Here is a 17,770-nt window from a genome sequence, read left to right as displayed (position 1 = left end):
TTTCAATGAGGATAGATGGCATAGGCCATCTAAGGAGTTATCTGGGGGAAGACTGTTCCAAGCAGAAATACCAATCATTGCAAAGGCCCTGAGGCAGGAGCAGGCCTGATGCACCATCAGAAAGAGGCTATTAGTGGCTGTGGGAGAGTGAATGAAGGAAAGTGGTAGAAGGGGCAAGGTTGCAAAAGGAAGTGAGTTAGGGCAGTGGACCAGGCTCTAGAGGCCCTGCAGAACTAACTGGGTCTATTCCGTATACCAGGAGAGCACAACATATATCAGGGGCAGGGCCCTGGGAGCTTATGCCACTGGAAGGACTCTAGCGTTTACTCTGAATGGAATGCGAAGCTGCTAGAGGGCTCTGGAGCAAACTGGTGGGACATGACTTTCCTATCAATGGGCTCAATGGCTGTGCATACTGTATTGAGAGTAGGAAGGGTAAGAATGGGAAGATCTCTTTCAGCACACCAGGTAAGAGAGATAACAGTGGCTAGGAGACACAGCAACAGCCTTGCCTACGCTGGAGATGGAGGTGGAGGTGGTGTATTGTGGTATGGGGAAGGCTGAGGGCTCAACAGCTTCAGAAGGGGAGGTCAAGGGCACTCTTCCGGATTTTAGGGATGCACTGTGACTGAGAAATGATAAAAGCTCAATAAATATGTGTCACTATCATTATCTCTAATTATGTATCTTTCAAAACTGGTAAGAGAGCCCGACGGGAGATCTTTGGGGAAGGGGGAAATAGACTGTTTTTTGGTGGGGCAATATTGGGATTTGAACTCAGAGTACAATGCTTGCTAAGCAAGTACTATACAATTTGATTCATGCTCCCTTTGGCTTTATTTTTCAGATGAAAGTTTTATACTTTTTCCCCAGGGCCAGCTTCAGCTCTCAATCTTTTGTCTCCTGCATGGCTAGGATTATAGAAGTGTACTACTACATAAGGCCTTTTCGTTGAGACAGGGATCTTGCTAACTTTTTGTTGGGATTGGACTCAAATTTCAATAATCCCAGAGTTACTATGATTATAGCCACTGTGCCTGGTCCAGAAAAATAGATTTCTTGTGACTGGTTTAATAGCATTAAGAAGTTCCATGAGCCATCCTGAAGATGTTTCACATAAACTCCTTGAGATCATGTGAAAATGTTTTGAGTATGTGTAAGTACATGAGCACTCTTCTGGGAAAAGAGGATGCTCGGCTTTGATGTTTCTCCTACGACAGGCTGAAGGATATCTGGGTGGTGGTTAGTTCCATCCCCCAGAACCATGTGGCAAATATATATATACTGTTTATCTTCTAAAAAGAAACCACAGAAATAAGTTTCTCTAAGGAACTGTGAGCCAAACAAAGTGAATGAGCATTGTAACCTGAATGGGGACGTCCTGGTGGGGTTGGCTCACAAATAGGCCAGTGAGCTGACTGATGGACACAAGGGACACAGACAGCCTGTCCAGTGGGTCCACACCATCCAGGGTCCACTTCCCGACAGTTCTATTGTAGAGCCCAGCTGTGATCAGAACTGCACTGGTGAACCCTGGAGCTTCAGAAGAGAGAAATGGAGCAATGACTACCACAGAATGTGGTAAGCCTGGCTCTATCTCTTTGTCTAGCACGGGGGTTCAAGCCACTTGTTGGGGGAGTTGGAACTTGTTCTGGAAACTCAAAACAACTCTGCAGGGCAGTGAAATAACAAATAAGACACAATGTGGAAAACACCATCTGGTTCAATTTAAGCTGAATTTTCAACATTCTCTTTCTCTCAAAAGAAAGCATCATAATCAGGGGCTGCAGGCAGATGCTGGGCCAGAGGCCCTAGTGGCCCACTGACCTGACCTGAGAGGTCTCTTGGGCCTTAGAGCTCAGGGAAGCCTAGCTCCTAGAACATTCACACCTTGACATGCTGGACATAAAATAACATCTCTTCCCATTAAAACAGCCACTCATGCCGAACAAATGTACCTGAGAGAAAACTGCTTGTGGCTACTTAAGGCCCGGCCTGCCTGGAGAGCTCTTGACCCATACCAGCTCATACTTTTTTTTTTTTTTTTTGGGTCCGGTCATGGGGCCTGAACTCTGGGCCTGGGCGCTGTCCCTCAGCTCTTCAGCTCAAGGCTAGTGCTCTACCACTTGAGCCACAGCGCCACTTCTGGCTTTTTTCTGCTTATGTGGTGCTGAGGAATTGAACCCAGGGCCTCATGCATGCGAGACAAGCACTCTACCACTGAGCCAACTTTCCAGCCCCCCAGCTCATACTTTTCAGATGAAACTATGGATCTAACTTCTGGAAATTCTCCTCTTCTGCCAATTTCTAGCGCAACTTGCAAGACAGAATTTATTTTTTCTTAAGCTGATTTTCTTTATTGTCTCTCTGCTATAGGACAACGCAGGAATAGCATGAGACTGCTATTCTTTCAGCCCCTGCCTCTATGATTTTGCAACACAAAATGGGCTGAGTGCTACTGTCAGTGTACACTCCTCGCTGCCGGTGGCTATTCCACCCCCAAGTCAGTGCTCCCCAACCTGAATGGTCTAGTGACTTAAACAAGGGTTTCATCCTTTAAAACCTGAATCTCAATACATCCTCTCTGCTTCTGAGACTAGGAAGTGACTGGAGACTTATTTTGTGCCTCCTGTGTTTAGGAATATTTCATCCTTACAAACAACTGTAAAATACGCACCAGTAAAAGTCTTATTTCCAAAGACAACACAATAGTCATCAGAGGAAAATGAAACCTGTAGAGGTTCTAAGTTACCCAGAGCTGCATCATTTGTTCGCACTCTCCTGAGCTGCCTTCCCCTCCCGGCTTCCCAGGCAGCGGCCTGGCTAACCAGCCTCAGAACAATTACTTACCATTCATTACTGTCTCTCAAATGTAAAAGACAGTAGCCTGGAGCCAATGACTCTAAATACCATGTCACACCACTTCACTAGGCTTTTCCCAATTAAAATGTGAAAGGCTGCTCAGAATGTCCCAGTAGTTGAGAGTAATATTTTATTTACAGGGGCGACACATTGAGATCTATTTTAAATGTGTAAGTAGACGACAAATTTTAAATATTTTTAATGTGATAGCTAAAATGATTGGTGACAGATTTTTTCAATAGCATAGAACTTAAAAATGGCAATTTATGCCTTTTATAAAATCTTGTAATAAAATTTATGTCTTGAAATAAAATCAGTGCTGGTTTTTTTTCGTTTTGTTTGTTTTTAAAGCACTTAGGCATACCTTTGGGAATTACCTACATCCTTGCAAAACTCTTAATTTTTCTTGTGAAGCTGTCCTTTTTAATCCACCTGCCTGGGAAAGCAGATGGCTCTGAACTTGGCAACAGAGGAGACCTACCTTCATTGTTCCTACCAGAGACTAGAACCTCCAAATATCATCAGTATGTGTAACCTCTATATCTTCCTTCATATTCTATTATAGATGTGGACAAAGTCAGAGCAGAGAAAGCTACAAACTTAAAAAACACAGTTCTAGAGAAAAACACAGTTCTACAGCCTGTCATTGTGTTCCAGGCCTACAGCAGGAAGCCTGAAGAGTGCTATGAAGCTGCTTGTGGTGTGTAGTCTAAAGAGGCCAACGAGAAGTCCCTTGTATCACAAGGGGCTCTGAAAGGAAGAACTGCTAAAGGTTTCATAGATCACAATGCCTTACCTGTGGACTTAAAAAAAAAGCAAACAATATAATTTCAAACTTTCAAAAAATTGTAAGAACAGAACAAGCAATCCACAAAGTTCATTATGAAAATACACATGTTATTTACATTTTCTCCATTTCTTTTAGTTTGTTCATCCTCTCTCTGTTGTATATGCATGTATATTTCACCTGAACCAGCTGAGAATATGTTGGAGATGTATTTTTCTGAATACTTTAGTGTACATATCCTTAGACATTCTGTTATACTCAACCATAGCATAATTACCAACTTCAGGACCTCTAGCTATGACAAAAATACTATTGCCTTATCTATACTTTGTATTCAGACTCTGCCCAACAATAATTTTTACATTTACTAATGTGTGTGTGTTTGTGTGTGTGTGTGCACGCACGCACTTGCACACATGCACGGTTACTAGGGCTTGAACAGGCTCCACGCTTTCTCGCTCAAGGATAGTGCTCTACCACTTGAGCCACAGCTCCATTTCTGGCTTTTTGGTGATTAACTGGAGATAAGTCTCATAGACTTTTCTGCCCAGACTGGCTTCAAACCGTGATCCTCAGGTCTCAGCCTCCAATTACAGATGTGCTAGGATTGCAAAAGTGCATTAGAGATGTGCTAAGGTTACAGACATGAGCCACTGGCACCAGGTGCATCTACTCCTTTTCCAGTCTATGATTTTGTTCATGATCATACAATGCATTAAAGGTCATCTATCTTTTGTGTGGAACTTTCTTTCTTGTTTGCGCTTGGTTTCTTTGAAGATGACAGGCTTTCTCTATTATGTGGACCAACTCTCAGTTTGGGCTTTATATGATGATTTCTCAAGATCAGATACAGGTTATAAATTTTTGGAACAATTCTATGAAATGCCAGGCACTGGAGGCTCATGCCTGTGTTCTAGCTAGTCCTGAGGTAGAGACTGGGAGGCCTGAGTTTGAGGCAAAAAGTTCCAGAGAATTTCAAATCAACCAAGAGCTGGATATGGCACAGCAGGACTGAAAGGCCTGAGGGAAAACCAAGACACTCACTCACAAACAAAACCAACTAATCAAACAACAACAAAAGCAGAAAAAAGGCTGAAAGCATGGCTAAGTCCTTAGTTCAAACATGTATCACCAAAAAAACCCTAAAACTACGATGCCAAGAGTATTTTATATGCCATATATGAAAATAGAACACTAAAACTGGTTGAAATCATTTTAAAAAGGTTAGAGGAGATGAGGGAGAATGGTGGACGGGTGAGTTTGATCAGGCACTTTGTATGCATGTATAAAACTGTCTCTGTACATCTAATGTGATAATAAAATAGTTTCACAATACCAGAGAAATGATTTTTAACACCCCTGTGTTGTATCAGAAAATATGGATGTTAGTTTTTCTACCACTGGTATTCACTTTCATTGTGTGGTTAATGTATAGTCATTAACGTGGTGTCTGCCAGCTTTCTCTATCGTGAAGTTACTATGTTTTCCTTCAGACTGTGGCGAATTGTGGAGAAGGGAAATACAGACTATATAAAAATATCCTGTTCTTCATCAAATTCTCACCCACTGGTTTCGGTGGCATCAGGTGGTGATTTCGTAACTCCATCTTTCCTTCTCTGTGGCAGCACTTGAGGAAGCACTTTCCTCCACCCCCACTGATTGCACTTTCTTCTTTCTGCCACACAACAAGATGTTCTAGTTTCATCTTGTACTTTTCTAGGCTTTCTTTTAATACAAACACCATCGATGGATCACTTTCTACTAGGCTGGCACTAAGCACTTCATAGACATCATTCCATTTAAGTCCACAACGCCACAGGAATAACATACACAGGACAAGTGATATTAGATACTGCACCTAGGGTCCTCAGCTAGGAAATATCAAGATGATTTTCAGTAAGGGAACTCTGCAAACAGGGAAAGAAAAGAAAAATGTATGCACACAGAGGAGTACCATTACTTAGCTGGACTGCAGCATGGCTAACAGAGCACAATAAAGGAAGACTGAGTGAGAAACACAGGCTGGATCAGACTGGTTTGAAAGTCTGACTACAGAGTTCAAACTGCAATGGTTAATTTTGATGGTCAACTTGATTGCATGAAGAAAAGTCTAGATTATTCAAGCATACCTGCAGGTGTGTCTATGCAGGTATTTCTTTTGTTCCTTTTTTTTTTTTTTTAATGCAATGGGGCTTGAACTCTGAGCCTAGGCACTGTCCCTCAGCTCTTCAGCTCAAGGCTAGCACTCTACCACTTGAGCCACAACGCCACTTCTTGTTTTCTGGTGGTTAATTGGAGATAAGAATCTCGCAGACTTTCCTGCTTGGGCTGGCTTTGAACCATGATCCTCAGATCTCAGCCTCTTGAGTAGCTAGGATTAGAGGTATGAGCCACTGGCACTTGGCTTATGTGAGTATTTCTAGAGAGGATTACGGCATAAGGGTTCTGACCTAAACAATGGTTTAATCCATTGCTAAGTTCAAAATATGAATAGACTACTGGGAACTGGGAACTATTGGAACTGTGGGTGGTGGGACCTGGTTGGAGAAAGCAGGTGTCTGGGATGTGCCTCTGAAGAGTGTATCTTGACCCTGACCCTTTCCTGCTTCTTCTCTTTGCTTGAGGCCTAGAGTACAAACCCCAAGATGGTGGAGAAAGAAAATAATTCTAGAAGAGCAAAGTGGGAATGATTTAAGAAGTACCCCTGTGGATAAGCACTGAGCCCCTCAAAGTGGGTGGATTAAGCCACTGAATTTAGAGTACTTTGGATATGGAGAAAGAACTAACAGATGTACCACTACATTTTATATCAGGCTTGAATGACTTACTCAAAACCACCTGTTTGTTTCTAGTACCATCTCTGTGGGCCTCTAGCCATCTAACCTTACTATTGACTTATTTTATATGTAGGATCAATATTTATATTTATTTATGCGTACTCTCTTTCAATACCCCATTTCTTTCCAAGGTGGAACCTTCCAGCTAATTAAACCATTTTAACACTCTAGCTGAGAATATCTAGCTGGCCTATGAATTATTCATAATTACTTAAAAGCAGAGAAGTTCCTGCAGTTTCTATCTAATCTGTCACACCAGCAACTATGATGCACATGAACCATTGTTACCATCTCAGCAGTATTACCACCCTTGCAATTTCTGAGATGAAACTAATACTCAAAAGTGAAGCTTCAATGTTTTAAATATCTTTTAACTCCTTTTGAAAGGATGACTCATGACAATTGGGGTAGCATTCATTAGAGAAAATGATCTTTAGCATCACCTTTATAAATACTTTTAAAACATCCTTCTTTAATGTCTGAATTCTACTGATTATCACTCAACATGTTGTAGTCATAGACGAGCTGTTTCGAAAAATCATCACTAACAGAAACCAAGGACTCTATAAGAGAAAATGTTTTTTAATACATTATTTTCCCATAGAGAATTCCCATCCATTGTTGTTGAACATGAATTTTAAGAAAGAATAGCTCAAAATGTTTTATGCCTCTTATAAGACATAAGGTAAAGCTTTAAAAGATTATAAAAGTAGGGTAGGGTTGGGCTGAGAAGGTGGCTCAGTGGTAGAGCGCTTGCCTTGCATGCATGAGGCCCTGGGTTCGATTCCTAAGCACCACATGAGCAAAAAGGAAAAAGCCAGAAGTGGCGCTGTGGCTCAAGTGGTAGAGCGCTAGCCTTGAGCTGAAGAGCTGAGGGACAGCGCCCAGGCCCAGAGTTCAGGCCTCACGACCAGACCAAAAAAAAAAAAAAAGTAGGGTAGGGTAAAAGCTTTAAAAGTCTGTAAAAGTTATATGGTGTCCATGTTTTAAGATTCAGAAAAAATATAAAGAAATATAAAGAAAAATAATCCATCAAAGCCATATGATGCCCTAAGACATAAATTAAAACAGATTCTAAAATGACGTTAATGCTGTATGTAACTTAATGAACATGGGTTTAGAGTAAAGGTCAACAATTTATAACCCATAGGGAAAATCCAGTACACTGCCAGTTCTGTAAGTAAAACTTTATTTGAATACCACCACATTTACTAGTTTACTAGTATCCATGATTAACCAAGCTTAGAGGCCTGCAAAACTTGAAATATTTACCATCCTGCCCATTTCTTGTGAGGAAAAAGTACTGCCCACTGATCTAGAGAACAGTGGATAGTATATAAACAAGTTGAAGACAACCAAACAAAGCACACAGGGTGAACAGCCACACACTCAGTTCTTTTAGAAATGCTTGTCTATTGCGTAGCTGCTACTAAAAGCAAATGTCACAAGTAAGCATCTGGCAAAGCACTGTGATCATAATTACCTTACTCAGAAAAGTCTATGCTAACCAAGCAATTTTTATGCCACTAGAATAAGCTCCATCCCGCACTCTGTACTGAGCCATGAATACCAGTAGGAGCTGATGGCGACTGAGTCCTAAATCGAGTCTGCTCTCAAGACATCTTTAACAAAACATCAAGAATGACTATAAGTCTCTGGACCTACGCTCTAAGCAAAACTACAAGGCAGAGAAAAGTGGTATACAAGACATCATGGGTCAGGCTGAAAAAGCACAGAGCAGGATATAAGCACTGTTGGAAGATGATAACATACCCTCAGATAGCAAAGTACAAAATTATCAGAACATGATCAGTTGCAAGCTATGGTAGAAGAGAAGCCTCTATTTATAATAACAGTACATGAAAAGATACTTAAGATTGACTTAATAAGAAACATGGATAGAAAGAAAATGTTAAAATAACCCTGAATATCTACAAAGTGATTTCCATATAAAAAGATTCACCATGTTCCTGAACAAGACTAACCAATATCACAAAAACATCACTTCTCAGTGAATTTTTAATGGTAATCTTTTTAAAAAAAATCTAATGTGTTTTTTTTCTCAGAGACCCAAACAATTTGCTTTTAAAATTCACATAGAAGCTGGGCATCAGTGGCTCGTGTCTATAACCCTAGCTATTCAGGAAGCTGAGATCTGAGGATCGCAGTTCAAAGCCAGCCCGGGAAGGAAACTCAGTGAGACTCTTTTCTCCAATAAACCACTCAGAAAACGAGTTGTGGTGCTACGGCTCAAGTGGTAGAGTGCTTGCCTTGAGCTGAAGAGCTGAGGGACAGCACCTAGTTCCAGAGTTCAAGCCCCACAACTGACAAAATAATAATAATAATAATTAAAATAAAATAAAATTCACATAGAAAACCAGCAGAAGAACCTTCCACAAAGCTCTGAATATAAGCAATGAAAGACAAGGGTCAAAGTAAGGACCAGCCTTACCAGAGAGCAAAACATACTGTAAAACCATGGCAAGATAAAACAGCATGGTACTGGCACATGATTCAGCAAACCAAACGGAACAGAAAGAGTGATGTAAACATATACAATAAACGACAAGCATAGACTTTTACTATATAATTTGAAAAAACTAAGCGGCTACTTATGGATCCTTATTTCACATCAGACTCCAAGAAAAATTCTCCATGTAAAAACTAAAACCACACAAGTTCTAAAAGAAAAAAGGCAGTGAATTTCTTTGTCCTTTCCCCTTCCTCCCACCCCACCCCTCTTCCTTTTTTCAGTGTTCTTCCAGTTGAGCCACAACTCCATCTCTGGCTTTTTAGTGGGTAACTGGATGTAAGACTCTCACAGACTTTCCTGGCTTAAGTGGGCTTCAAATTGTAATCCTTAGCTCCTGAGTAGATAGGATTACAGGCATGAGCCAAGGGTACCAGTTGGATTCCTTTTGAGAGTAATGAAGGTCTTAAGAGTAAGAGAAGAGAAGGTCATCTTAAGAGTAGAAAAGGTCTTTCAAGGGCTGGGAAGGTGGCTCAGTGGTAGAGTGCTTGCCTTGCATGCATGAGGCCCTGGGTTTGATTCCTCAGCACCACATAAGCAAAAGGAAAAAAGCCGAAGTAGCACTGTGGCTCAAGTGGTAGAGTGCTAGCCTTGAGCTGAAGAGCTGAGGGACAGCGCCCAGACCCAGAGTTCAGGCGGCACAACCAGACCCCCCCCCAAAAAAAGAAAAGGTCTTTCATCTATGATGCAAATCCATAAGCCATAAGAATAATAATTTTAAATGTAAATTCTATAAATAAATTTAAATTTTTACATTGTAAAAACAAATGGAAAAGGTGGCAATTTACAATGTATATCACATTGTCTCTGAAATTGAGAAGAAAATATGTGCAAATGGTACAAATAAAATGCTCAAAAAATAAAAATGGCTCCTTCAGGATATAAAGAGAGACAGATGGATTACTCCCCTGTAATCCCAGCAGTTAGGAAGCTGAGGCTCAAGGATCACAAGTTCAAGGCCAGCCAGGACCAAACAAAAAATTGAAAGGGAGAACAAAGATATAAAAAGATGTTCAGACTCCTTTAGCAGAAGAAAATAAAAATAAACAATTCTATAATGTGGCATTACTCCTCATCTGATAAGGACAAACATCTAGAAGTTTGGAAGTATGCTCTAGAAGAGCAGACACTCTTATCCAATATAGATAAACATTTAAGTAAAATGTTCAAACATCTATGGGAGGGTATTTGGAAATTAAGCTTGTTGTTTGTTTGTTTTTTCACACACAAGTAGAAAGTACACACAAGCTGAGAATGGGAGGGTTGTGGTTCATGGCCAGCCCAGGCAGAAGAGTTCTCAATACCTTTTCTTAACCCATTACTGGGCACAGTGGTGCATGCCTGTTTTTCCAATACATGTGGGAGGCTGAGATTGGAAGGACTGGGGTACCTGTCCAGCCCAAGCTGGTTTGTAAAACTACATCTCCACGGAGGGAAGCTGGATGCAGTGGCATACATCACAGCAATACAGGAAGCCTGAAAACAGGCAGATCTTACCTAAGCTTGCCATATCCTAAAAGTGATCAGTAGAAGTGTGGCTTAGTGGTAGAATACCAGACTCACAAGCACAAGGCCTGCATTTTAAACCCTGAAATTGCAAAAGAAAAGACAGAAAGAAAAGGAAAGAGAAGAAAAAAGGAGAAGGGAAGGGAAGGGGAAGGGAGGGGTAGGGGAGGGGAGGGGAGGGAAAGGGAAGGGAAGGAAAAACAAAAAACGATGTGTATCTAGGCTGGCCATATACTGATTGATAGGGAAGCTGTATGAGCCCAGGGATGAGACTCAGGTGTTTTGAACTTTAGTATGCCTTTTGGTGGTTCTCGTGAAATACCCTCAGACTGCCAAGAAATGGAGAATGAGAGGCCATATGGACAAGCACAATGGCCTAGCCAACAATCACCAGGCATGCCCTGGTTCTTCCAGTCCAGCTAACTCTCCAAGTACAGTACATGAGTGAACTGAGGCTACACCAGCAGAGAACTGGCCCAGCCACCTCAGAATGAGAAAATAAATCAATACATTTTAGGTGGGCTGTTTTCCCCCCTTAGGAACTTCTACAACCAAATATTAAATAAAATAAAATTTTTTTAGCTGGGAAAGGTAGTCATCAACTGAAAAAAAAAACCCTAGTAAAAACATATGCAAGACACTCACTTTGTAGGATGTATAGTATTAACAGAGACATGCAGATGCTTGACTTTTGCAAGGGTAAGTCGAAAAACTCATAAGTTGCCAGTACAATTAATACAGCTAATGTACTGAACATCACAGCTTAGTGGCTTAGTGTTCTTATAACTGTCTTGGCTGTTGGTGCTGTGGTCTTGTGGCTGTCTAAGAGCTGTGGTTAATGGATCATACCAGTGCAGCTAGGCCAGGGAAAGACCAAAATTCAAATATTGAAGTACAATTTCTATTGAACATATATTGTCCTCACACTATCCTAAAGATGAAAAACATAAGTCAAATCATTTTAAGTCAGAGACTACCTGTAGTAACATAATAAGATTTTGTGTTAGTTTTGCTTTCTGTAGCTTCAGCATTCATATACATAGACTTCGCAATAATGGAGCAACCTGTTTTTTAAATATCTACAGTGCTTAGTCATTAAGACAAAATGTCCTTGGGGCACTGCAGTCAGGACCTGTAAATCCATGCTATCACCTCACAGAAACACTGAAAAAAGTCAATCAATACACCTTTAGGGATTGTTATGGGCAAGACTGTATCACCTCCAGATTCATATGTCACAGTCTTAACTTCCAATGCCTCAGCACTGGAGTATCTGGAGTTAAAATAAGCCATTAGAGTCATGTCTATAAAAAGAGAGCTAGGGCACAAAAGGAGATACCCGGAACACACACCTACTGAGGAGTGACCAGGTGACAAGGCAGCACCCACCGCAGTTATAGAGGGCACTGTAATACATATATGCATAACAAAAGAGCACAGACCAAATGGTTAACATGAAATCGTCAATGGTAGTTTGCGACTATTCAATACTATAGGCACTGCCATTTACTTCTAGAAGGACCAGAAAATGATCTTACTTGACTGTTTCCTTCAGCCCAAACCTGTACATCCCTGAAAACATTTAAAGTACAGTCATGGCCCACTGCACCATGTAGTTCTTCTCATGTGGATGAACACTGCTCTGAGAAGACAGACCTAATAAAACAACTATTTGTTATGATTCATAATGATGTGCAAAGATAAGCACACACATTTCATGTTGAAAAGTTTTTGATCCAGAGCAGTACATAATGTTCAAGGAAACGTCACGGTAAAGAGGAAAATCAGCACCCAAACATTTCATTTAAGAGTGAAGTACGTTGTCTATTGAGTGAGCTACAACTCAAAAGACGCAAGGAAAAATGTTCTTATGTAGAATGTGCAAGAACTGGCACTTACCTAAAATGAGATGAAGCTTGGTTTCTGTCTGGAAAGCATAGTGCAATGTCACCAAAAATGGTGACTGCCTAATGTGCTCCAGAACCTGCCGTTCTGTCCTTGTGTGCTCTGTAGTTTTGGCCTTTTGAACTATTGTTGCCTTTTTCAAAACTTTCATGGCATACAGCTTTCCAGCATCATGACCACTTATTTTACGAACTAGGAATACTTTTCCATACGCTGAAAAGAAAAAGAAAAAGAAGAATTAAATGCTACACTAGCAGAATGTAATTTGTGGAAATATATTTATTTAACGCTCATGCACACAAAAATGTTCTTTAAAAGCACCATTGATTCTGTTTCAAACAGGTCTTTGATAATTTTTTTCAGTTTTATAAATAGTAGATTTCTTAGCCTTGTATATTTCTTAGTCTAGCCCTCAGTATTTACAGGTCTGGCTACTGCTGACAGTTTTGCTTTCTCTCTTTAAATGTGATTTTCTCCTCAAGATTTTCAGCTAGAAGAAGTTGTTACTATAGTCAGATAATCACAGTCCAATTGTGGAAAAGCTAGGACATTTTAGACATCACATAAAGTCGCTAGGTCTCTAGCAAATATATAAACATTAGTATGTGTATATACATATTTGTGTATGTATATATTTGCTATTGATGTAAAAAAATGAAGACAGTGCTCAGTTCTTTTTCTTTTCTTTGGCAGTACTGGAGTTTGAACTCAGCACTCTGCCACTTGAACCACATCTCCAGGCCTCTTTCCTTTAGTAACTTTTCAGATAGGGTCCTGTACTGTGTCCAGGACTGGCCCCAGACCTGAATCCTCCCATTAATGCTGAGATGCGGGTCTTGTTAACTTCCCTGCCCAAGCTGGCTGGGCAATAACCATAATCCTCCCCATTTCCATCTCCTGAATACCTGGGATGAAAGGTTATGCACACACCCCCACACCCAGCTCAAGATGTAAAAAGCTCATCCTCTCATATAAATCAAGTACCTGAAGTATTCCTCAAGATTTATCTTTAAAAATCTAAAGCAATATAAATTGACCTTATGTAAATAGATCCTTAGCTGGGTGCAGGTGGTTCATGCCTATAATCATAGCTACTCAGGAGGCTGAGATCTGAGGATCATTTGTTCAAAGTTAGCCTGGGCAGAAAAGTCTGACTCTATCGTCAATAACCACCAAAATGCCAGGCTGGCGATGTGGCCCAAGTGGGAAAGTGTGACCAAGAGAGAAAAAAAAAAAAAAAACAAATGAGAGTATGAGGCCAAACTCAAGTTCCAGTGCATACTAAATAGTCTTTAGATTTAATAAACATTAAAAGACTAAACTGGGAACAGTATAGACAGATACTTCTTAATATCTCTGAGCAATAGTTCATGTCTCAACAGGCCAACTTCACAACTCTTTTCACAAAAACCCTGCTGGACAGAATCCTGTCTGTGGTTCCCCTCTTCCAGGTACAGGAATGGACCCATGCAGGCAGGATCTGTGCTTCACTGGGCAAAGCAGTGTCTCTGCATTTATTTCTAGGCACAAAGAAAGGCGAAGAAATGAGAGGAGTTGGAGTAGGCAAAAAAAAAAAAAAAAAAAAAACAAGAAGAAGGAAGAAGTAGTTCCCTTGAAAAATGCTTCTTGGAATGGTTAAGCCAGTTATGCTCTGTAGAAGCTAAGATCTCTTGTACTCTATGTGATGCAGTTCAAATACTTTAGCACCTAGTCTAGGACCATGCTATGCCATGTCAGTGCTAACCTGTACTGGAGAGAGGAGACCAATGCTTGATAAGGAATTGTCAACACCAGGCCCTGTGCCAATCCCCTTCTCCTTACTGACTCATTTAATCTCTATCACAGACAATGACACTGGTACTTTTAGTAATTCAGCTTCATAAAGAAGAACAGAATAAAGGTTCACAGAGGTTTGCATCTGATAAATATTTATAATAAATACAGATTGAGACCTTAGAAAGGCAGAGGTAAATCAAAACAAAAGAATGGCAACTTTCAGATCCTAACAAAGCAACTGAAAATAAAAATGCAAAGGGGTATATCTGTTCAGAAGCCATGTAAAGCTAGGAAACATTCTAATAAGTTTATCTTCTAACTATGTACACTGGCAGACAGTGAAATTGTTAGGCAGCTGTGTAGCTTTTATGTTCCTTACATACACACGGCACTTACCCTAAACTCTGCTCTCCCTGCAAGAATACTATGGGCCTAGAAATACCAGAATCCATTTATTTTCTCAAGATGGAAAATACTTTCCCTGTCACCACTGAAATATGGCATTCAGCTCTTTCCTAGCACTCCATGTGTATCTTTCAACACAGGTGATTATATGACAAATGGTTGGGTGTTACTGTGTAACATCTAAGCACTTTAGATAAGTATTGTGAGGCACTTTATTTATTTATTTATATTTTTTGCTGTCAATATCCTGTTTCCAGGAACACACTTATTAAGCAAACAGACAAACAAAAAATAAGGTTTGGCATATAGAATGAAAGATGTAAAAGCAGACTGTCTTTCCTACATGCAAACAGTGTGATTTTCCAAAGATACTATAAAAATTCCTAAGAGGATTTGTGATCAGAAGTGACAGGTAAGCAAAGTAACTGGAAAACTATATATGTAAATTGAGCTTTCAATATAGGATTACAAGTTTTCAATAAATGAGCCTATACAAGATGATTTTGTATCTCTAACACACATCCAGTATTCTACATTTTTCCACATACTCCCGTTCTGTGAGGCACTTTAGATACGTAAGAATCTATTTTATTTTACAGTTGGGTTGTGGGGCTTGAACTCAGGGTCTAGATGCTGTCCCTGAGCTTTTTTTTCCCAGTGAAGGCTAGTGCTCTACTACTTTGAGCCACAGCTCCACTTCTGGTTTTTGAGTGATTACCTGGAGATAAGAGTCTCACCAACTTTCCTGCCTGGGCTTGCTTCAAACTGGGATCCTCAGATCTCAGCCTCCTAAGTAGCTAGGATTACAGATGTGAGCCACCAGCTCCCAGCAAGAATCTATTTTATTCTTAGAACATTCCAATAAAGGGAGGGAAATAATAATCCTCTATAGATGAAGAACTGAAAATATAGAAGAACTGGTCACTTGTTCAAGATCTTGATCTTACCTGTGCCCCTGTTACTTCCATACATGACCTCAGCAACAAATGAAGGTAGATCTGAACATCAAACAAGTAAGAATGCAGGAGAAGTATTTTAACAATGGAATGGACTCAGTACTACTTCCTCTAAGACAAGGAAGTTTTACAAAATAGCCATGATTGATGGAGATTCTAAGTGGCAAAAAAAAGTCTTTATACTATCTGCAAACAGGCTGATTTTTAATTTTCATTTGCTGGTCCTTCTACAGTCTCTGTACTTAGAGAAAAATATATTTACACTTCTCTAAAATAATTTTTAAAAATACTTAAAAACATTATCATGCCCTCTCCTATTCCTGAAGCCAATCTTACAGCAATTTGATTTTGAGAGATCTCACCACTAGGTGGGGTTCACTGATAAATGCTATGGGTTTGTACATTTTTTTTTCTTTCATAACTTTCCTGTTATTTTTTAAAGGTTGTATTTTACTCCAAATAACCCTAAAGTAGCACAAGGTGTTAATGTACATTGATTGCTTAAATAATTAAAAATCATCCTATTGTCACATCACTATAAGGTCAAGTAATAGTTAATGTCGTTGTCTGATGATAAAGTCCAAACATTTCCCAGTATTTCACATTAAAGACCATATATCCTGCCAATATAATTATATTCACCTATCAGAAGATGTCAGGAAAAAACTGTATGAAACTCATTAATCTCTTGCTTTTACTTCTAAGGTTGCCATAGTTGACATTAAAGCTAAGGTATTCTAACCACATGGTAAGTCAATTTTCAAGGAGTGTCTCACAATGGTCCAAACATGTATTTCAAACAAAGTTCTTGCTTAGTAGTAGGCTACATGACTAAAGCATGGCTGCCTCCAACACCCTTGGTTTTGAAGCACCCAAAGGCACTCATATTGCCAGGTGGGAAGAGGATACATTTGTTATTGGAGAAACCAGGAAAAAGACACCTCACTAGGTAACTGGTTTGTAGTTTAGGGCAGAGGGAGAAAGTGAAATGGTCTTGTTAAAAAGTGCCATCCACTCCAGAATGGCCTAGGTGTTTCTTAGTATTTTCAAAGAGGCCACCAACAGTAGAACTGGCCGCTATTTCTTTTTAGTTTGCACCTGGGTGACTGAGAGCTTGCCAGTATAGCCAAGCTCTTGGCTTCCATTCATGTGTGTGTATATTACTGAAGGGATACTATTTTACAAACATTTTGGGGGAATTACAAAGGCTACTGAAGTGAAAAAAGACAACAGTTTTAATGGAGGCCCTGAGATAGATATTCGGCAGCACTACAGTATTTTGTACTTAGGTGACAAGACTGGCTTCGCACTTATCTGTATGGCACTATAATTTTTACATCAGCATGCCATGACATCAACTGCTTTACTACCAATCTTTACAAAAGTATTTCTATCTCTATGAATCTTATTATATTAAAAAGAGCAGGGAGGACTACTTTTTGTGTTAGCAGACATCTATGACCAAGTGAATAAGGCCAATCTTTCCGTTCATGGCACTATAGACATCATTTTGGATGTTGCTAAAAATCCATGTGATTTTAGAGCTAGCAGCCTTTTCATAGCAGAGAACTACATCAAGAAAACTATGATAAAATTTCAAAACAGTGAAGGTTTCTTTTGTTCAAACTGAAATGTAGATTTATGACACAGTATTGACAAATGCTGATAATGACCTCAGTAGCTTGAGGCACAGGAAATAATGAAAGGACCCACATGGAGAAATTTCTGGTTCCTGGGAGTAGATCTCGTCCCAGCTTGCTTTTCTCAATGTAGGGCTCTTAATCCATTTACTATGATTCCCATTTATGAATCAAGATTTTAGAACTTGATGCCAAAATAAAAAATTAAAACTTACAGCTTAGAAACGAACTATTCATGCTTCCATGTCAAAAAATTGTACAATTTCAAGTTCTTTTTTAAGCTAAGAGCAGCTTCTTGATGAAATTTACTTTGAACATAATTATACTTTATGTGTAAAATTTGAATTTATTAAAACTTCAAGCCATAATCTTTAATCTTTAAAATAATGATGTTAATTTGTTAAAGTATTTTGAGAGTCTATCTGTAAAAGCATCAGTTCCCCAAGTGTTAGTTACGGTTTGGCTATGACATGTTACCTCACAGGCTTATGCACTGAGTACTTGGTCTCCAGCTGGTGGCACTATTTTGGGAAGTGGTAGAATCTTTGGGAGATGGGGCTGGGAAG

At 39.7% G+C, this 17,770-nt stretch overlaps 1 protein-coding gene across 1 annotated transcript in view; it reads right to left on the bottom strand.

The window, feature by feature from the left end:
• Positions 1-17,770, bottom strand: part of LOC138810517 (ribosomal protein S6 kinase alpha-5-like) — a 153,126-nt gene that overhangs the window by 75,322 nt on the left and 60,034 nt on the right. Inside the window, exon 3 of the mRNA XM_069997740.1 lies at positions 12,422-12,640. Coding sequence (XP_069853841.1) covers positions 12,422-12,640 — 219 coding nt within the window. The remainder of the gene's footprint in view (positions 1-12,421; positions 12,641-17,770) is intronic.

This window comes from Dipodomys merriami, unplaced genomic scaffold (genome assembly GCF_024711535.1).
Source record: "Dipodomys merriami isolate MVZ:Mamm:240054 unplaced genomic scaffold, mDipMer1.0.p SCAF_50, whole genome shotgun sequence".
NCBI lineage: Eukaryota > Metazoa > Chordata > Mammalia > Rodentia > Heteromyidae > Dipodomys > Dipodomys merriami.
The sequence above is the reverse complement of the archived record's forward strand: the minus strand, read 5'-3'. Positions and strand labels throughout refer to the sequence as shown.